Source organism: Berghia stephanieae, chromosome 6 (assembly GCF_034508935.2).
Source record: "Berghia stephanieae isolate SIO BIC M18660-M18661 chromosome 6, UCSD_Bste_1.3, whole genome shotgun sequence".
NCBI classification, from domain to species: domain Eukaryota; kingdom Metazoa; phylum Mollusca; class Gastropoda; order Nudibranchia; family Aeolidiidae; genus Berghia; species Berghia stephanieae.
In genome coordinates, this window is record NC_088365.1 from 68,477,968 (window position 1) to 68,497,681 (window position 19,714).

The 19,714-nt window shown below is 38.1% G+C and overlaps 1 protein-coding gene and 1 long non-coding RNA gene across 2 annotated transcripts; both read right to left on the bottom strand.

Moving 5' to 3' along the window:
- Positions 1 to 10,999: 10,999 nt before the first annotated feature.
- LOC144975514 (uncharacterized) lies at positions 11,000 to 15,620 on the bottom strand. Its single transcript, XM_078919682.1, has 2 exons — positions 15,475 to 15,620; positions 11,000 to 14,977 (listed from the first exon to the last, which is right to left on the bottom strand). The coding sequence occupies exon 2, from the start codon at positions 14,969 to 14,971 to the stop codon at positions 12,416 to 12,418; it is 2,556 nt and encodes an 851-aa protein (XP_078775808.1). The 5' UTR covers positions 14,972 to 14,977; positions 15,475 to 15,620; the 3' UTR covers positions 11,000 to 12,415.
- LOC144975521 (uncharacterized) lies at positions 15,485 to 18,106 on the bottom strand. The gene is made up of 5 exons (XR_013645938.1): positions 17,763 to 18,106; positions 17,284 to 17,367; positions 16,502 to 16,594; positions 16,050 to 16,156; positions 15,485 to 15,620 (listed from the first exon to the last, which is right to left on the bottom strand). It is a non-coding gene; the product is annotated as an uncharacterized LOC144975521 (long non-coding RNA).
- Positions 18,107 to 19,714: the final 1,608 nt, after the last annotated feature.

The following is a 19,714-nucleotide window of genomic DNA, read 5'->3' on the forward strand; positions in this document are numbered from 1 at the left end:
GATTTATCACTTACAACTTAGTCTAGTTTGTCTACCTGAGTTGAGTCCAGTTACTGTTGACTTAAGAACTAGAGATAGAGCTGATTGACCAGCAATCTGGGAGCCATGCAATGCATAGGAATAGTACTCCAGATGTCAGTCCTTGAGACTCTAGTCTCATGCATAAAAGATAAGCACCCTACCCTGTATGCATGGTGGGTCTTGATTAAACTCAGTTTAGACATAGACTTTGACCTCTGTTGTAATCTTCTGATGTTAACACTTACAGCTTAGAGACTAGTTAGCTAGTCTACCTGAGTTGAGTCCAGTTACTGTTGACTTTAAAACTAGAGATAGAGGTAATTGACCAGCAATCTGGGAGCCATGCAATGCATAGGAATAGTACTCCAGATGGCAGTCATTGAGACTCTAGTCTCATGCATAAAAGATAAGCACCCTACCCTGTATTCATGGTAGGTCATGATTTAAAATCGGGAGTTTAGACATCGACTTCGCCTTCTGATGGATATGTTTACAGAGTATGGATGTAAAGAGTTCAGATAAACATCCTATACTTAATAGGGGTTGTTAGGAACATGTAAATGAAGATGAATGCTACTGTCTGGTGAGACAATTCTAGCAGCCTGTGTAGGTTGTTCAGCTAGTTAAGTGATTTATCACTTACAACTTAGTCTAGTTAGTCTACCTGAGTTGAGTCCAGTTACTGTTGACTTAAGAACTAGAGATAGAGCTGATTGACCAGCAATCTGGGAGCCATGCAATGCATAGGAATAGTACTCCAGATGTCAGTCCTTGAGACTCTAGTCTCATGCATAAAAGATAAGCACCCTACCCTGTATGCATGGTGGGTCTTGATTAACTCAGTTTAGACATAGACTTCGACCTCTGTGTAAGTAAAAACACCATGACACCTATTTTATGAGTGGTTCACCAGATCAGCAGATAGTTATAAGGAATAATGCATAGTAGGTCTCATCTCCTAGTCATTTAAAGCATTTCCAAATAACAATTCAATGAAAATGGGAAAGGTACTCACCAATATTTTGTTCCTTTTTTGTAGAGTGAAAATCTCTCTAAATATTATCGTAGTTAAATCACTGAAATACTGATAATTAGTTGAGAATTGCCGACCCCTAAAACGGCGAATAGCTGCAGAAATAGCAGTTAAGACCTCTCTGGTTGGGTAGCATCCACCAACTCCCATGTAATCCAGAGGAAAAATATCGTGGCGCATCTAAACATAATCCGTTGAAATTTTAGAACAATGCTAACTAACGACGGACTTGTTTACAGAACTCTTTTTTATGAAACTATTTCCCGTGCCCATGCACGTGGTGTCTCCATGCACGATTTTCATGGCAGGGTTCGAAATGTTACAGTTACACTAAAACCACAGTGAAAATTGTAAAACTTTATTAGTCGCAGCGCCAATTGTCGTGAATAGATTTTTACATCTCATTCACGATGAGAAAATAAAATAAATAAATAATATGCCCGAGGCATGAATCTCCACCGAAGTGGGCAGTTCCCGATTTACTAAGTACACATACCTAGATTTTGATTATCCGTTAGGAACGTTTGCTGTAGATTCAAATGGTCAAAGAGAGTGAGTAAGCGGTGACTGCCGCTTATATACGGTGGCCAACAAGATATGACGTCACAATCACAAACGGAACATCATGACAACAACTCACAACAGCCTCGATCGAGATACTACACACCAACACACAACATAAAAAGGCATACTGTTCCGGCCTACAAATAAAGTGCGAATTCCTCATCGGGTTTCCTCCAGATTCCGGTTACACTTGTGACTTTGACATAGAATGACGGCAAGCAGTAGCGGTAAAAAGAATATTGGCTCTTGCCAATTTCCAAAATAAAAGGTAATTCAAGTCCTACCACTACTAAAAGTAAGTATTTTCATTATATATCTTAATTTAGTTTATATCTAGAATCGAGTCTGGTCTAAAAGATCAGATATATTCATCTCGCCTCTAGCGTCTATCTAGAAGTCTGTATGTTCAGTTATCTAGAAGTTTCTATCTAAATCTAGATATATAATTCTAGAACTATTACTATGACGAAAGAGGTAGACTGACTTTGACTGTAGACCTGATTAGTAGCTTGGTAGAGATTTTAGATCGGAGTGACTATTCTCACCCCCGGGATGAGAATAAAAATAAAAAATCGATCGAGCTCTCACCCCCGGGATGAGAGTAGCAGTAGAGGTCCTCGCCACTTCTCGCTATTCTCACCCCTGTTAACCAACATATAGGGAGGGAAGGTAACCTAGCCTAGCCGCCACCCTTCTCGCTATTCTCATCCCGTATTACTATTACCTAATCAACAGCCGGATATAAATTGAGACAGGGGAGAGAAAGAAAGAGAAGCGGGGGGGGGGGGGGGGGGGGGGGGGGGGGGGAAGAGGCGAAATAGAAAGTGGAGGAGAAAGAGAAGAAGAAAATACCAACAAATTAAAATAGAGAAAGAGGGGGATGGGGAGAGGGGGAGAGAGATATGAAATATTGAGTGAACGAGAGAAAGGAAATACAAACAATATAAAAGATGTAGAGAAATAAAGTTTGGGGTAGGGAGAGAGAGAGAGCGAGAGAGAGAGAGAGAGAGAGAGAGAGAGAGAGAGAGAGAGAGAGAGAGAGAGAGAGAGAGAGAGAGATCCCATAGACAGATTTCCAACAATGATTCCCATATCTCAAGCCAGCCAGTCTACATTTTAAATGCAAGACATACATGTTCACCCTCCTTACGTCCAGTACCACGAGAAATTTGATGATCAGGTGAGAGTAGTGAGGAAGGGGGGTGCTAAGCTGACCCTACACAGGGATGAGAATAGCGAGAAGGGACGGCGGCTAGGCGAGGCTACCCTCCCTACCTGTTGGTTAATAGGGATGAGAATACGGAGTTATAGTTGGAGCCCGAAGCTCGCCGAACGAACGACTTTGACGATCACGTGACCATTTTTTTCTCGCGTCCTCTCGTACTAATCCCGTCACAATTCGAATCAAGATGGAGTCAACAACACCACTTACCTTTACGTGAGTTTTATTTATGTTTATTTCAAATTGTTGTAATATATTTCACCCATTGTTGTTTGATAATAGATAAAAAAATAGCAATAGTGAATAAATATGATCAATTTTATATTTACTTGAACTCGCAATCCATTGTTTTTGTCCTCTGGCATTCATCTCTGTAGCTTCACGTGCGAGTGCAGTATCAGGACCATGGGAGATGGGGAGTTTGTCATATCACTATTTTCGATAATTTAATACGCCACCTCAGATAATTATCAGTCCATACTTCCCTTTTAGGAGGTCTTTTTTTCATTTTGAAAGTTTCAAAGTGAACAACTAAATGACGCCGTTTCAGTGGTGTATTTGGTTTATCTACATGTGAATAGATATTTTGTTGTTGACGCTTCCAAGATTCCAGTGAATGAATGAGGGGAGTGACTATTCTCATCCCCTAGTCTAGGATGCTAGTCTTCATAATAGTAGTCCACAATTGTTGTATGTTTAATCCAAAGGTTGTAATGCAGTAATTTGTTAAGTTTCTTGTCACAAGTTGCACAATTAAATTTAAAAAATCAATCAAATCCAAATCGCAAAAGCCGGCGACGTTTTTTTCAGTAATCCAATCGGCCTGCCTGGGGGGGGGGGGGGGGGGGGATGAGAATAGAGGCAGCCATGAATGAGAATGTCGCAATATATTAAGCCTATATATTTTTCCTTGATGTCAGCTGTTTCAATTCTCTCTGATCTGTACTTTCTCAATAAATAATTCTTTTTCTGTCTGTAATAGGCGTTGAGAAGAAGAAAAAACAAAACAAAATGCTTTAATCTAGTATTGTTGAGCTAAGAAATTTGTTTCTCCCGGTTCCCTGTGTATAGCTTCTGGAAGTTGAAACTGAACAAAAGAATTGTTCCATGCATTTTGCTGCTACCTGAACCAGTTAGTGGTATTCCGCATTGGAATTAAATTGAGGCCGGCTCTATTTCTCCGTATGACAGGAAAATAAACTATCTAGTACTCTATTTCTCTGTATGGTCCATGGGTGAAAGTTCGCCGGCAGATGCCGGAAATTCCGGCAAATTGGTTAAATTGAAAATCACTTTCCGGCATTTTGACTCTCTCGCCGGCTTTTTCACTGTTGTGCCGCCGGAAAGATAGCTTGGAAATATCGGTTCACCTGCTGCTCAGCACTCTAACGGCGAGTAACGGATCGGTTGCTTTCTACTTATCGGTCACTTTTTTCTTCTTGATAACGAAACTAGGATGATTTCCGGTAATTAATGCGATGCGCATGTGTTGCGTGGGCATATAAAACTGGCTTCCCAATTTGAAACAGGGTTGCCAGTTTGGCATTTTAAATGCCAGATTCCAAAAATCTGGCATTTTTGAAAACCATTTGGCATTAGAAAAATCATTTGGCATTTGGCATTTTCATTTGGCATTTTCTTTTCTTGTATATTATACTTCAAATGACACCTTTTCTTAATTATTTCATTACCCCAACAGGAAATTTAGTATAATTAAAAAAAAAAAGTAAAAGAAAACACGCAAGCCACCAGGATATGATAGTAAATTGTCTATCAAAAGTGAGTAGTTTTCTTAGTGGGGGTGGGAGTCAACAGACTTTGGCATTTTTTTGAGTGTTTTGGCATTTTTTGAGTCTTCCCCTGGCATTTTGTTGAAAAATAATCTGGCAACCCTGATTTGAAATCTTCTTTCAGTAGGGGAGGGCATCCGGGTCACCAAAAGGTCATCGATGCTTTAGGTTTTGAGAAGTCAGGTCATCGACGACTGAGAACTTCCCGACCTCCACTTAGTTCTCGATGCTTTTCTCGTCTCGAGAATCTTGGTCGTCGATGCTTCTCGTATTGAGTCCCGAGTCTCGAGACTATACTGCGCGAACGATGCACGCGTTACTAACAATGTGTACTATCTGCATTGTTCACCCCTCTCTCGTCGGCGATGATTCCAGCGAAGCTCGAGACTTTTTTGCGTCTCGATGCTTTTTTGAGTCTCGAGACTCAAAAAAGTCTCGAGCATCGCTCTAGTCATCGGTGCTTTCATTCAATACCTAGTCATTGGTATTGGGTATTGACGTTATATCATATTTTAAACAGCTAACAAAACACAAACGTCGTAAATAGATCAAAATGGTTATAGGTATCAATGTTTTATTATTATACAAAGTGAATTTATTTAATGTATTTTAAGTTTTAATACAAAAAAGCCATCCAAAGCTCAGTTGAAGTGCTACTTCTCGGGAATTCCCGACTTTTCCTTGGTCATCGAGTTCGGGAAGTTTTGAGTGTTGGTGGCCGATGACTTGAGGTATCATCGAGACTTCCGCTCGACACTATCTTTCAGTTGTCTGTTCTGTGACTCGAATGGAACTGTGCGTGTTGTGACTGTTGTGCCTTTGTTGAATAAGCTTGTCTTCAGACTTAGACTTTGATAATATCTGTAAAGATGCGATTTCTCAATAAAGGAGAAGACACTTCGGCAGTGGAGAACGACGTTCGGAATGCTTGGAGGTGGTTTTGGTTAGACGAGGTTTCTGAACTTGGTCATAGATTTGAGTCGTGGTGTAAGAAAATAGACGAGCCAGGAAAATGTTTTTGTGTCCTGTGTGGTAAGACTATTTCTTACGGATCTGCAGGTAAGAAAGCTCTAAAAATTCACGATCAGCAGGGCGATCATATAAAAAAATTCAAGTCAGTGCAGGGTTCTTCCAAGCTTGTATCCGAGTTAGGGGGGTGCTCGAAACAATCGATTCATGACAGCTGCTCGGAAGTGAAGGCTATCGTTTCCCTCTTTATTAGTGAACATTGTTTACCATTTACGCTTGCCCCTGATCTTCTTGCCTTGTCTGAACGTCTTGGCAAACATTCTGTTGCCCTCAATTCTACATCCCTTTCTAAAACATCTGCAACATACTCAACAACACATGGGGTTGCATCATTCATCAAAAAGGACCTTTCGGATAAACTAAAGGGCATTCATTTTTCACTAAATATCGATGAGGCCACAACTAATGCCGGAAACAAGATTCTTAACATTCTTGTCCAGTATTTTGACATAGATGTTGGTAGATACGTCATTGACCTGTTAGGCAGCCGTGAGGTGAATTTGGCAAATTCGTATAATTTACTTTGTGCTGTCACTGATGTCCTTCACAGCCGAGAATTAGACTGGAGTCAGGTTGTCTCTGTTCTCATGGACAATTGTTCTGTAATGAGGGGTGTGAAGGATGGCTTGGAGGCAAAGATGAGGAGAGAAAATAAAAATTTGTTGGACATCAGTGGCGACTCAATCCATATGGTCAACAATGCTGCAAAAAAAAGCTGTTGGGTGAGGTAGAAAAGGATTTTTTTTCTGTAAGCAGTTTCGCCTCTGATGTTTTTTATGACATTGAGGACAGTCCCAAGGCCAGGAGCATATTTTTTGAAATTCAGTCTCTTCTCTACGGGAAGAAATTATCTTTGGTTAGACCCATTCCGACTCGTTTCCTGCAGATGAGAAGTGTTGCTGATCGTCTTGATCAACTATCAGACAGTTTAAAATTATATTACAGTGCCTTCCTTGGAGATGAAGAAAAAAAAAGAGAAACAATCTGTGCAAGAGGAGATATTTAATAAATTTAATGTTTCAGATGCAGTTCAAGCTGTGATCTTAAATATTTTGACTGGTCAACTGAAACAAAAAAAATCTAATGCCAACAACGACAGGAAAGAAAGAGTAGTCAATTCGTTGTTTGACAATTCTAAGAAATTAAATATTACAATACAATTGTTCAGAGGACTTTTAAAAACATTCGAAGGCTACACAAAGATGTTTCAATCAAACAAGCCACAATGCCATGCTTTACACTGTGAATTATACTCATTAGTAAAGTCATATTATAGTTGTTTTATTTGCCCCGAAGTGATAGCCAAATGCACTGCTACAAATCTAAACAATATCAACACAGAAGATGAATCACTCCAGTTGAAAAATCGTCATATTTCTGTTGGAGAATATTGTTTGCCCCATTTGCTGAAATGCCTTCGAGACAAATCTGGCAACCCTTGGCTTCCACATTTTTTCAAGTCACTGCGACAAGGTTATATTGAGGCCAGCAAATTAATTAAAAAACTCCCCCTTGACAACAAAGTGTTCATTCGGCTGTCATATCTGGACCCCTGCAATCAGAGATCATCTGAGACTGCCAGTGCTTTACTGGCATTGGCAGAACTGCTGCCAAACGTCATTCCCTCACATGAACGAGGAACTCTGGACAATGAACTGAGACAATATGCAATTGATGATGAGGTGTCGTCCATTGATGCTGATAGTGATGATGATGACTTCAGGATTGATAGTAGTTGGTGGGTGAAAATATTTCAGTTGAAGAAGAAGGGAGCTAAAAGGTATCCTATACTTTCCAAATTAGTAAAAGCACTGTTAAGTATATTTAGTGGCCCACTAGTTGAAGGGTCGTTCAATATTATGGATGACATAATTGAGAATGACAGAACCCGTTTGACGGCCTTCAATTATGAAGCTTTGGCAATGACCAAGACTTACCTGTCAACAAGAGGTCTCAGGTCAACAAAAATGGAAGTGCCTTCACAAATGGTGAAACATGTAGGGAAATCTTGGGAAACTTATAATAAACACATTTCCAAGTCATCTTCATCAACCACTACCAACAAGCCATCTTCATCAACCCCAACAACCACCACCAACAAGCCATCTTCATCAACCCCAACAACCATCACCAACAAGCCATACTCGTCAACCCCAACAGTTATCACCACCAAGCCATCTTCAAAAACCCAAGCTACTACTTCTGCCAAGTCATCTTCATCAATCCCAGCTATCACCACTGTTGACAATGTGAATAGATAATTCCACTATTACGAATTGTTATTTAGACTGCCTAAACTACAACCCAAGTGTTCGGTTGTTTTTTATCTGTTCTGAAGTTATGGCACGAGATGTCTAGAAATAAAACACTTCATTTGTTAATCAACTGTCTTCAATCTCAATGATTTATTAACGAAGTTAACATGGTGGCAGAGGAAAACATCTAAATCCAAGTAGGTACATGATAATTGCTATCTAGTCGGATTGTGGCACGATTTGTCACGATCACGCGTTCGACGCAGACGGCTGGTAGAGCAAGGGAGATATCGTGGAAGTTTTACTCGATTGCATCCCTTAGACCTGAACTACTATGGCAGAAGCTAATTTCAGACTACCGAATATACTCAGATTGAATGACGGTAACATAGCCGAACAATTCAAAAAATGGAGAAGGCAGATGGAGATCTACCTCGAAGCATCAGGTGCATCGACAAAGTCAACAAAGGCACAAGCTGCTATAATACTCCATTGCGCAGGTTCGGATGCGATCGAAGTATTTGATCAAATGGACTTCCTAGAAGGAGAAGATAGGGATAGTCCAGATACTGTACTGAATAAACTAGAGAAGTACTGTCTACCGAGAAACAATGAAGTACTCCAAAGATATAGATTTTGGAATATTCCATACGATCACCCTTTCGATAAATTCGTCACGGAATTAAAGGCTCAGGCTGAGCAATGCAATTTCGAGAAGGACAAGATGATCCGAGATAAGATTGTATTTTGTGCACCGAAACACCTTAAAGAAAAGCTGCTCAAAGATACAGAATTGTCTCTGAAAAAGACCATTGAAACCTGCCAGGCCCATGAGCAAACAGCTTCCCAGATAGAGGAAATGCAACCGACAAAGGCAAGATCCTCCCAACAGAGAATAGATAGAATAGGGGCCGCCCAAGGAACAGGGAATTTTAAGAACAAAAGAACAACAAATGAGTGCAGATGCTGCGGACTCAAACATGACTTTGATGACAAAAAGAAATGTCCAGCTTGGGGAAAATCTTGTTCCAGGTGCAAGTTAAAGAACCATTTTAAAGCAAAATGTAGGTCTAAAATCAATGCAGTACAAGTAGATGACGACTCTGATGAACAGTATGACGACAAATGGCTGTTGGCAATGGGAAATTCAGGCAACACCAAACAGTCGACATGCGTGTTGAATGTCAATGACAACAAAGTTCGTTTCAAAATTGATACCGCCGCAGATGTGAACACTATCTGTCAACAACACGTCAGACGTGACCAAGTGGTTCCAACGAAAACGAGACTAGTGATGTGGAACAAAAGCAAAATGGTACCTAAAGGAGAAACAACACTTGATGTCATCAACCCTAAGACAAAATCACACCACAAGGTTAAATTCATGGTGGTAAAGAATGAATTCAGTTGTCTATTAGGATTGAAAACACTACAAGATCTGAATTTCATAACTTTCAATGATGACAAATATGTTGCCAATGTAACTGCGAATGACAATTTAGGTGATTTAGGTGAAGCCCGACTCAAGGTAGACACCACCAAACAACCAAGAAGATTGCCGTGCAGAAAAGTGCCATTTGCACTACAAGACAAAGTAAAATCCGAGCTCAACAGGCTTATTAATAATTGAAAGGGGTATTCTTTGTCCAGTTGACGAGCCGACAGAGTGGGTAAACCAAATGGCAGTGGTTGAGAAAGCCAATGGAGATTTGAGAATATGTATTGATCCCAGACCACTAAATGACGCCCTCATGCGAGAACACCACAAGCTACTGACGCTTGATGACGTGTTACCTAAATTTCAGAATGCAAAAGTATTCACAAAACTCGATGTCAAGGAAGCGTTCTGGCATATAAAACTAGATAGAAAATCCAGTTTCCTCACGACTATGATAACACCAATGGGTAGATTAAGATGGACCAGACTACCTTTCGGTTTGAATGTTTCAAGCGAAATCTTCTCAAAGCACCTGTCTAGCGCACTTGAAGGTCTTGATGGAACCATAAATGTAGCAGATGATATCATAGTAGTTGGTTGTGGAGAAACCAAAGAAGATGCGATGAGGAACCATGATCACAACTATGGAAAGTTGAAAGAGAGATGTCAACAAAAGAACATACGCTTGAATGACCAGAAGGCAAGAGAACGACAAGATGAAGTCACATTCATGGGCCATAGAATTAGTGACAAAGGAATAGAGCCCGACCAAAAGAAAGTTGAAGCGATCGTTAACATGCCTACACCAAGGGACGTGCATGATGTCAAACGATTTTGTGGAATGGTACAGTACCTAGCCCGATTTCTCACAAAATTATCAGACATGTTAAGGCCATTAAGAGAACTGACAAAGAAAGATCAGAACTTTTCATGGACTGAAGAATGTGACAGATCATTTAAGAAAGTAAAGGAAGCAATAAGCAAAACTCCTGTCCTGAAATATTATGATGAGAACAAGGGATTAGAACTGCAGGTAGATAGCAGCAAGGACGGACTTGGGGCTGTTTTGATGCAAGAAGGTCAACCCATTGAGTTTGCTTCCAGAACATTGACAGAAACAGAACAGCGATGGGCACAGATAGAAAAAGAGATGCTTGCAATCGTTTTCGGTTTAGAAAGATTTGACCAATATACCTATGGTAGGAAGATATTCGTCATTACTGATCATAAACCTCTAGAGACAATAATCAGAAAACCTTTGAGCGAGGCGCCACGGAGATTACAAAGACTCCTAATGAGAAGCAATCGGTACGATATCGAGTTGAAATGGGCTAAAGGTTCATCACTGCTCATAGCTGACACACTGTCAAGAGCAACAATAAGTTGCACGTCAACAGAGAACGGCGAAGAACCAAAGGAAAAAGCATATCTGCCTGATGAGATACTGAAAAAAACTAAAATAGCAACACAGGAAGACAGGTCTCTACAAGCCCTCAAACATGTCATTGTGAATGGATGGTCAATACACAAGTAGGTACCACAAACTAAATTTTCATAATGAGAATTTTGCAATATTATTTAAATAACAATGAAGGTATCATCGATACAAGAAAAGCAAAGAAAAAATGAACAAAATCGGACAATAAATGAATTTTATATGAATTTTTATTTATATTTGGACTTTGAATATTTCGCGATATTCTGCGAGCTGGAGAAAATGCCTTTTTCAGCACTCCATAACTCGAAAAATATTTACAAAAGCCTTTCACTACTAATAGAAACATATATACACAAATTGTATAGCAACATAATAAAAGAAAAAGCAGTCATACACACAAGGAATTATCTTACAGCAATCATTCAAATCACGAAAAAATTAACGAAATGCACAATTTTTCAGAGAATATTGTCCTCAGCGCCATTTTTGACGTGATAGGAATGTAAAAATATTATTTCAATCAACTTGAAACTAATAATAATTCATCTATACTAATAATTCTACATTGCTAATTTTTTGTAGCCCTGTAAACCCAGTATTTTTAAAGCAATCAATGGTTAAACATGAGATCAAGGCCTAATTCAACGGTTTGGAAGAAATCGGAGGAGAAAAAACAATTTTAGCGACTATTTTTGAAAAATTATTTAAAAATAACTAATTAACCCACAATAAAAAGTTTTATACCATATTAAAGATCTTGGAAAGCTCTATTTGACAAAAGAAAAGTTATACCAGTATAAAATCATACATGTCCTGAATAATTCATAAAATGAAGTGATTAAATAAGATTTTTTAGTATGAACTGCGACCGGGTCATTCAGAAAACAAATCATAAAAAATACATTTATAAAGTTAGATAAATAATGTAAACACAATTGATAATGGCTTTAAAAGGCCTATGTGTTAAAAAGCCTTGCAAACAAATTCCACATCATACATTTTTTCAAACTATGTCAATAAAATTGGATTTTTAAGAAACAATCGTAAGCGCAATTTACTAAATCACAAAGACAGCAATGCATAAAGGTGCATCAATTAAGTTATATTAATAAGATGAGTTGCAAGCCATGTATTTCAAGATAGACATAGCAAAAAGATGCACCAAAAAACAAACAAAGCCATTAATTGCGATCTGTATATTCACCGAATAATCTATTTAAAAACTGTAGCTATCATTATCATGGTAGGTTAAGATTTATAATTATGTTTAAGTTTAATAAAAAAACAAAAAGGTTAAACCCCTGCTGAACATGAGGGAGAGCTTATACAATCATATAATATTTGAACCAGATCACTTTTAGAACCAGTCAATTTTAAATCTTTTTGGTTCCTAAATATTTTTCTATATCTTATTTGATTTTTCAGATCTTCAACATTTCCATTAATTGCTAAACATTGAAGGGCCTCCGTTGTATCGCAATAACCATTCTTTAAGATGGAGTCAAGAACTTTATTTCTTTGTGCTAAATCTAATATTTCTTTTTGGTTCTTTTTTTGGGCATTTTCTTCAATTTTCTTTTGAATTTTCTCTTTCTCTCTCTCTACTGCTTCCCTATGTTCTTTTCTTAACAACTTCGATCTACTCTGAGCTTTTTAAGAATCCTTTGTTGGTCACTGGTGCTTTTATTCTTAAGCCACTTCATTATACCATTATGCTTCCACATATTGATAAATGATCTGTGGTGAGTCGATGAATGTCGACGTTTTGAAATATCATAGTCGAAATCTCCAAACAGTCGCTCTCCAGTCAAGTTTGTGAGTGGGCACTTGTCCAGAATAACTTTTTGCTGAGGAGGTATCACGCCAGCAAAGATTCCATCCCCTAAAAATTCTCCCAACTGCCTCTCCAATACTTCCAACATTTTCAATGTCAAGGTGCTTATTGTCTTAGCGAAAAGTTCTTTATCGTAATGTTCATTCATCAAATGGCACTTAATAAAGTTGAGGGAACAGTGGTTTCCAAAGTCCATAAAGACGGGTTGCAGGTCATTAAGAATATGGCCGGAGGCAGTAGTGCAGAATTGAAGAAATTGATGCATTTTTTGTACATACTGTGCAAATTCTGAATATGGTGTGGAGCTGTTCATTAATTCCCAGTAGGGACGGGTAAAGACTTCATTTAAAGTCGACACTGCCAATATGGTGGTAATCAAATCAGTAATGTCCATAGCTGTCCGAATTGAAGTCAATTTGCGATTGCTATTTGAACAATAATTATCTAAAAAGTCTGCAATGTGATTTCTATGGAAGATGAGGGCAGATGCATTTTCAAAAATGTTATTGAAACGATTATCCCTGTAGCTGTCGAATTTTGATATAACATTTTTTTGGGAGCAGTAGGCTAACCATTCCTCACGACATCCATTTTTATCGTCTCCTCTCGGTCCAAAAACGTCAGCTGCACATCTTATTAAACCAAGACTTGCTAGCTGTCCAAAAAACAAATTTGGAATACCAAATTGAGTGCCTGGCAGTGAGACTTCTTCCTCCAATCCTCTCAATACATTCTCTGTGCCGCTGGAAAGCCCAAGTAAAAAATGTGCGTTACAATAAAGAAATAGGGTGCTCGCATCATCGGGTCCAAGCTTCTCTTCCTTTAGTTCATAAAATAACTTGTCAAACTTTTTCATGTTGGCTGCCCTATCTGACATCAATGCCTTCATCCTCTTTAAAATTTCAATGAAAATTTCATCCTTGCATGTCTCGTCGTCATCTAATTTGCTGTCCACTATCTCCTCCAAAATATCCACCGCCTGCTCCAACATTGATTTCGCATCATCAGAGGCAATCTCAGTAAATCCAAGGGAAAGTGTTGTTCCATCGTCAAGTATCACATGCCTTTCCATAAAATGTTTCTTTTGACGGCTTGTACCATCGCGGGCAAAGATGAAATGTCCACAAGCTGTCAATTTATCGGCAATGTGCTGCTTTGCAATGTGGTGTCCCTCATCAGTCATGTTCAGAACTGATGAAGTACAAGGAAGTCCTTTCAGCTGCTTCTTGTGTAGATGTGTGCTGACTATGTCTACAACTTGACTACATTTTGAGGCAGGTATGTCAGCTTCTCCTGCCAGTGCCATATAAGTTAGACGAACATCTGCACTGAATTTGTTATATTTCGAATCCCTAAGATTTATTTCAGATGCAGGAAGTTCGTCTGAAGGAAAAGACTCATTGACATGAACCAAGCTGCCTTGCAATTTAGCATACTTTGTCTTCCACTTATATTTCTGAGACTGTTCATTTTTTAGTTGGCGCTTTAGATTTACAAGATTAGTATGTGAAGTCTTATCTTTCAACTGATTGAGTTCCGAATGCAAATCCTCTACTTTATTAACTAAAGCTCTATTATCCCTTTTTAACTTATGATTGGTTTTGTATGTCCTCGACTTTTGTATGTCTGTTAATTCGTCCCCTAAAACCTTTGATTTTCTTTTTAGTGCCCGATTTTCTTCTACAACCTGTAACTTTTCTACTTTACAATTAAAATTGGAAGCTATTTCATCTTTCAATATGCAGGTGGTTGACTGTAACTCGGCAAGATTTATTTCAGATTTTGCATTTTTGTCTTCTAACATTTTTATCAAATTGTCTCTACTTTTTACAGAATCTTTCAAATCAACGCAACCATTGCATTGAACTAGGGGTTTGGCACCTACACTGTTTTCAAAAAATAGACTTTCGTTTAGAACTTTTTTACCTACACTATCATTTCTTTTGCTCAAATTCTTATGTTGTTTTATTAGTTTTGACACCTTGTTTGTTAGCTGTTTCTGTGAGAAATTTTGACAAGGAGTACATAACCTACTTATCCACTTGTTAACAAAGGTAGCTGGGGCTTTTCTTAAAGATCGAAAATTTTCGAGAGCAATAACAATTTCACAAGATATGTTGTCCTTCGGTGTACCTGTAAATTCATTTACATCCTCCAAATGAAGTCTTGTTAAACCGAGAGCTTGGAGTGGTTCCGCTAAGGCATGGAAGTCATATTGCTGAGTCAATAGTCTCGTGCACTGGTCCCTTGACCCGGATGAAACGGTTTCCAAAAGACTTGTGATACGGTGCTTGATACGTCCCACAGTTACAGCCGAAGTTTCTGGCACCAATTTCTCCAACCACATCTTGAGCTGTAAAAATAAGGGGGAAAAAAAGATAATAAAATCTATTCAACTAAACAGGGAGTAAGATTTAGAGAGATAGGAAAAAAAAATGTTCAAATTATAGAGCCATTAATACCAATTCTATTCAAACTTTATTTTGATTGGCTTATCCTTGTATCCTATTCAATGACAATGAGAGTGAAGATATGACAAAAGCAGTGCTCTTAGACATTCTTACATTGTAATTTCTCCCTCTATGCTGTTTAACCAAATATTCTAAGGTTCCATCAAAATAGATTAAAATAAAATTCCCTTTATTCATCCCATAGGGGAAATTTGTCTCCACAGTCCACTCCAAGGGAAGACTAGAATAACTCAGACGTTAGCCGCAGTGCAATGCTGCAAATTGAGATAGGGCGAGGTGACTTGCTCAAGACCACACAGTACAGCGGTTGGTTATTAAACTCTGTACCTATACCGTTTGACAAGAAAATTGATCAGAAAATGCAAAATTTAATATATACCTCATTATAGCTGCCATTTCTCTCCTCTTTGATGAAGTATAGTTGAATTAGGAGCTTGTTTTGCAACTGCACTGTAGGTAAAGTAGGTGGCCTGCCTTTCCCTTCTTTAAGAAAATGTCTTCTTATAGCTTGGTAATTGCTGTCATCTGCAAAAATAGAAGGCCAAAGTGTGTTAGAAATAATTTTTTTAAAAACCAGGATCACCGATTACAGCACATTTAAAAATTGTAATTGTAATATTTTTTTTCAATATAAAAATAATTCCATTATTTGGACTGACATGGGGGAAATTTGTTTTTATTTTTAGCTTTTCATAAGAACCACTCCAAATTCGCATACCACTGCAGCTACTCCTACTCCTAGGCACTGTATGAAAATAACTTTGCCCAAGGGTTAGTCACGATATAAAAAAATGCTGTTGGACAAGACTTGAACCAGGGTCTTTCCCATATCAAGAAACACCTTAATCTCTAAGTTATCATGAACAATTGTCGTTGTACAACATCATGTAGTATTTCTCATCAGTTAATGCTGAAGCCTATTGACATTCATACAATTGATTGACCTCTACTTACCTACAACACCAGCTAATTCAGAAAGTGTGATGGGTCCTGTCTATCAGTGTTATCTGTCTGCAGATGATCCGAAGTAGAAATAGTTGATAGTGGGGATTCATTCAATTCTGAAAAAAAAAGTTGTAGTTGTAGATTTGAAGTTAAAAGCACCAAAGAAAAAGTTAAACAAAGGGGACTGGTTCAAATAGGGAATAGAAAATTCCTTGACAACCATTAGAAGTCAAAAGACCTTAACCAGTATACAATAGTTGGTGGATAGAACTCTGTTACAATTAAAGGATTGTATACTATAATTTGGTTTCTGTCTTTGTCCTGGCAAAATAAAATTAAAATTATAAAAAAGTAATTCAGCATCCATGAAGTCTAAAACACCAATTATCCACTTCCTTTGATTATGCAACTAAGTCCAATTCTTGTCCCTGAAATTAATTAAATAAATGACCTTTACTCACCTACAGCACCAGCTAATTCTGAGAGTGAAAGTGTTCCAGTTCCATTTGACGTTATAGTTGCCTCTGTACATTGCAGTAGAGTTCCGTTTGACTCTGAAAAAAAAAGGAAGTTAATACAAGACGCAAACAAGTACGGCAAACTATAGAGTATAGTGCTGTATTTTACTGAAGTCGGCATTTTACATAGAAAATTTTATACTCGCACTCTTAACAGGTAGAAATATAGCTCAGCTTATGAGTTGAGAGGATGGAAGGGGTTACTGATTAGCTTATACACAAAGAAAAACCATATTAAATATTACAAAGACATTTGTAAGTAGGTTCTTAGATAAACGTCCATTTGGCACCCCAGCAGTGAACTGATAAATGGGTTAGTGGCCCTCACCTGATTTTTGGGGGGACATAAAGGTTTTATTTAGGCATGTATTTTAATGATTGATATAATAAATGTCAGTGGCCATTTTAGAACATTTTTTAAATTCATATAGTCATAGGGGTCACCATATGAAATGCAAGTTTCAGGTCACAAAATCTGTCAATTAATAATAAAGGCAAATAGGAGTACATGTTTCAAATTTTTTACCATGTAACATAACTTTTCTGTTGAACATCTAATGTTGTTCTGTTTTTTTTATTAAATTGAAAAAAGTGTTATCTTTAGAATCGCCCTTAATTACACTTTAATAACGATGTGGATTGAAATGATAATTTGATTTTTTTTTTTTTTTTTGGTGAAAAAAAAACTAAATAAAAAAAACAAGCAACTACATAGGATAACTTACCAATAGTCCGTGACATTGATAGCAGTTCGCTTCTTTTCTCATCAGTTATTTGACCTGATTCACACTCCATTTCTTGTTATTCCACTGAAAAAAAAAAAACATTTAAAAAATAGATTGACGATTGATTTTGACCAATTCATTCAGCAGTGCTCATTGTTTTACTTAATTCACCATTGATACGTCTGCTTTTCTTTAGTCTTACTGCTATTAAATTTAAAATGACATTTTTGCCTATTTTTGTGTAATTATGTATCTTTGACAAATTATATTTAAATCAATCATAATACACTGATTCAATTTGTTTACATTAGTAGTTAGGCTTCTTTGCCCATTTCCGGTCAATGGCTGTTGATTCGGCCATTCCGTCCGTTCAATTCCCCCCGCTTCCTAACCATGGAATTACTATCGATTGTATTTTTTTCTAGACTAAATAATAACATAAAAAGATAATAAAACAATATAAAGTGGATATAACTCACCTTTAAAGATGATAAATGATAATTTTGTTAAATCTCATCGGTTTAATCCAACGTAAAGGCCGTCGATGTATTTCGCTACCCGGCTCAGTGCCCTCTGATCTTGATCCATTAGCTCTTCGCCATTGTTAAAAATGACGTGATGTGGTGTTGCGATTTGGTCGTAATTTGCTTATTCGCCAAGGATGAAATACTTTTAAAACATTGATTTCTAATTAAAATAGGTTTTAAGCTTTAAAATGATGGGTGGGAAGAGGAGGTCGGAAAGAGATGGACCTGTGAATTGCATCAATTTAGCTGAGCGATCGTGTTTCTCGCCTTCTCCTCGACGCCATCATGAACCAAGAAAAACGTACCGGATATCCCATGAAAGGTCAGAATCTGACCTTTCCAATGGTATGGGACATTTTGGGGTGTGACGAACGGCGTCCGAGCAAAATCAAAATCAAAAAGAGACGGGTTCGTTGCGAAGACTCCCGGCCACTGACAAATGGGATTTTCCTCATACTTTAGCACCTTTAATAATATTATAACTGTTAAAAAACATAAACAAAACTCACTTCATAGAGAAAACGAATTTTACTATTTTAATTGGCTTTTTATTTCATTTCATTTGATTGAATATTAAAAAAGTTAGGACCGTGTAAACAGGGGCTGAAAACCCAAATGCTGTGCTTCGCCGGTCAGATTCTACCGGCTCGGGTCTTGCGTTTGTGGTACCTAACACAAGGACAGCATGCCAACTGAGATATGGCCGTATTTTGATTTTAGAGATACCATCAGCATTGAGGATGGCGTAATTGTTAAAGGAGAGAGAGTTCTTATACCAAGAAGTCTCAGAAATGAAATAAAATAGAAACTGCATTCAGCACACATGGCTACTGAGAGTATGCTAAGAAGAGCCAGAAGAACAGTATTTTGGCCAGGGATGACTGCAGAAATAAAGCAAATGGCAGATGCATGTGAAGCATGTCAAGAATCGAAGAGAAGCAACCAAAAAGAATCCTTACAACAACATGAAAGAGGAAATCATTGCTGGGAGAAAGTAGGAACAGATCTTTTTCACATTCAAGGACGTGACTACGTAGTTCTGGTCGACTACTATTCAAACTTCATAGAAGTAGATTATTTGCCAACACTAACTGCAAAGACTGTGATTGCAAAACTAAAAGCAAATTTCTGCAGATATGGATCACCAAACGTACTAATATCAGATTGTGGTGTTCAATACACGTCAAGAGAATTTAAAGAGTTCACAAAGAGATGGGGCATAAACCATGTGACATCATCTCCAGGACACCAGCAGGCAAATGGGAAAGCAGAGTCCGCAGTGAAAATTGTGAAACAAATGATGGAGCGCTGTACCAGAGAAGGAGGAGATCAATATGAAGCACTTCTTGAGCTCAGAAATACGCCGAGACAAAATGGTCTTAGTCCTGCAGAAATTCTGTTTCAAACAGAACCACGAACGCTCATACCAAAATTCTCCAAACCTCAACAACGATATGACACACCGCACAAACGAGATAGAATCGTGAAGAACAATTACGACAGACATACACGAGACATGACCCAACTCGACACTGACCAACCAGTATGGTATCAAAACCCAGAGAGTACCAAATGGCATCCCGGTATCGTCAGAGACCAATTAAAACAACGATCGTACTCCGTCGAAGGAGAAAATGGAGGTACATACCGACGTAATAGGGTACACTTACGACCAAAGACAACACCTTTCGAACAACGTAACGTCAACAATGACGAATGTTGCGACGACGCTGAGACTCCTGCAACTCCGGTTTCGACGTCAACGCCAGTTTCGACATCAGCGCAAACCTCAGACCATGCACAGTCTGAGAATACTCGTATTAGCACAGACACCTCGCAGACAAACAGTTACGTTACTAGATATGGCCGCAAAATAAAGCCAAATCCAAAATACACATAAGTAC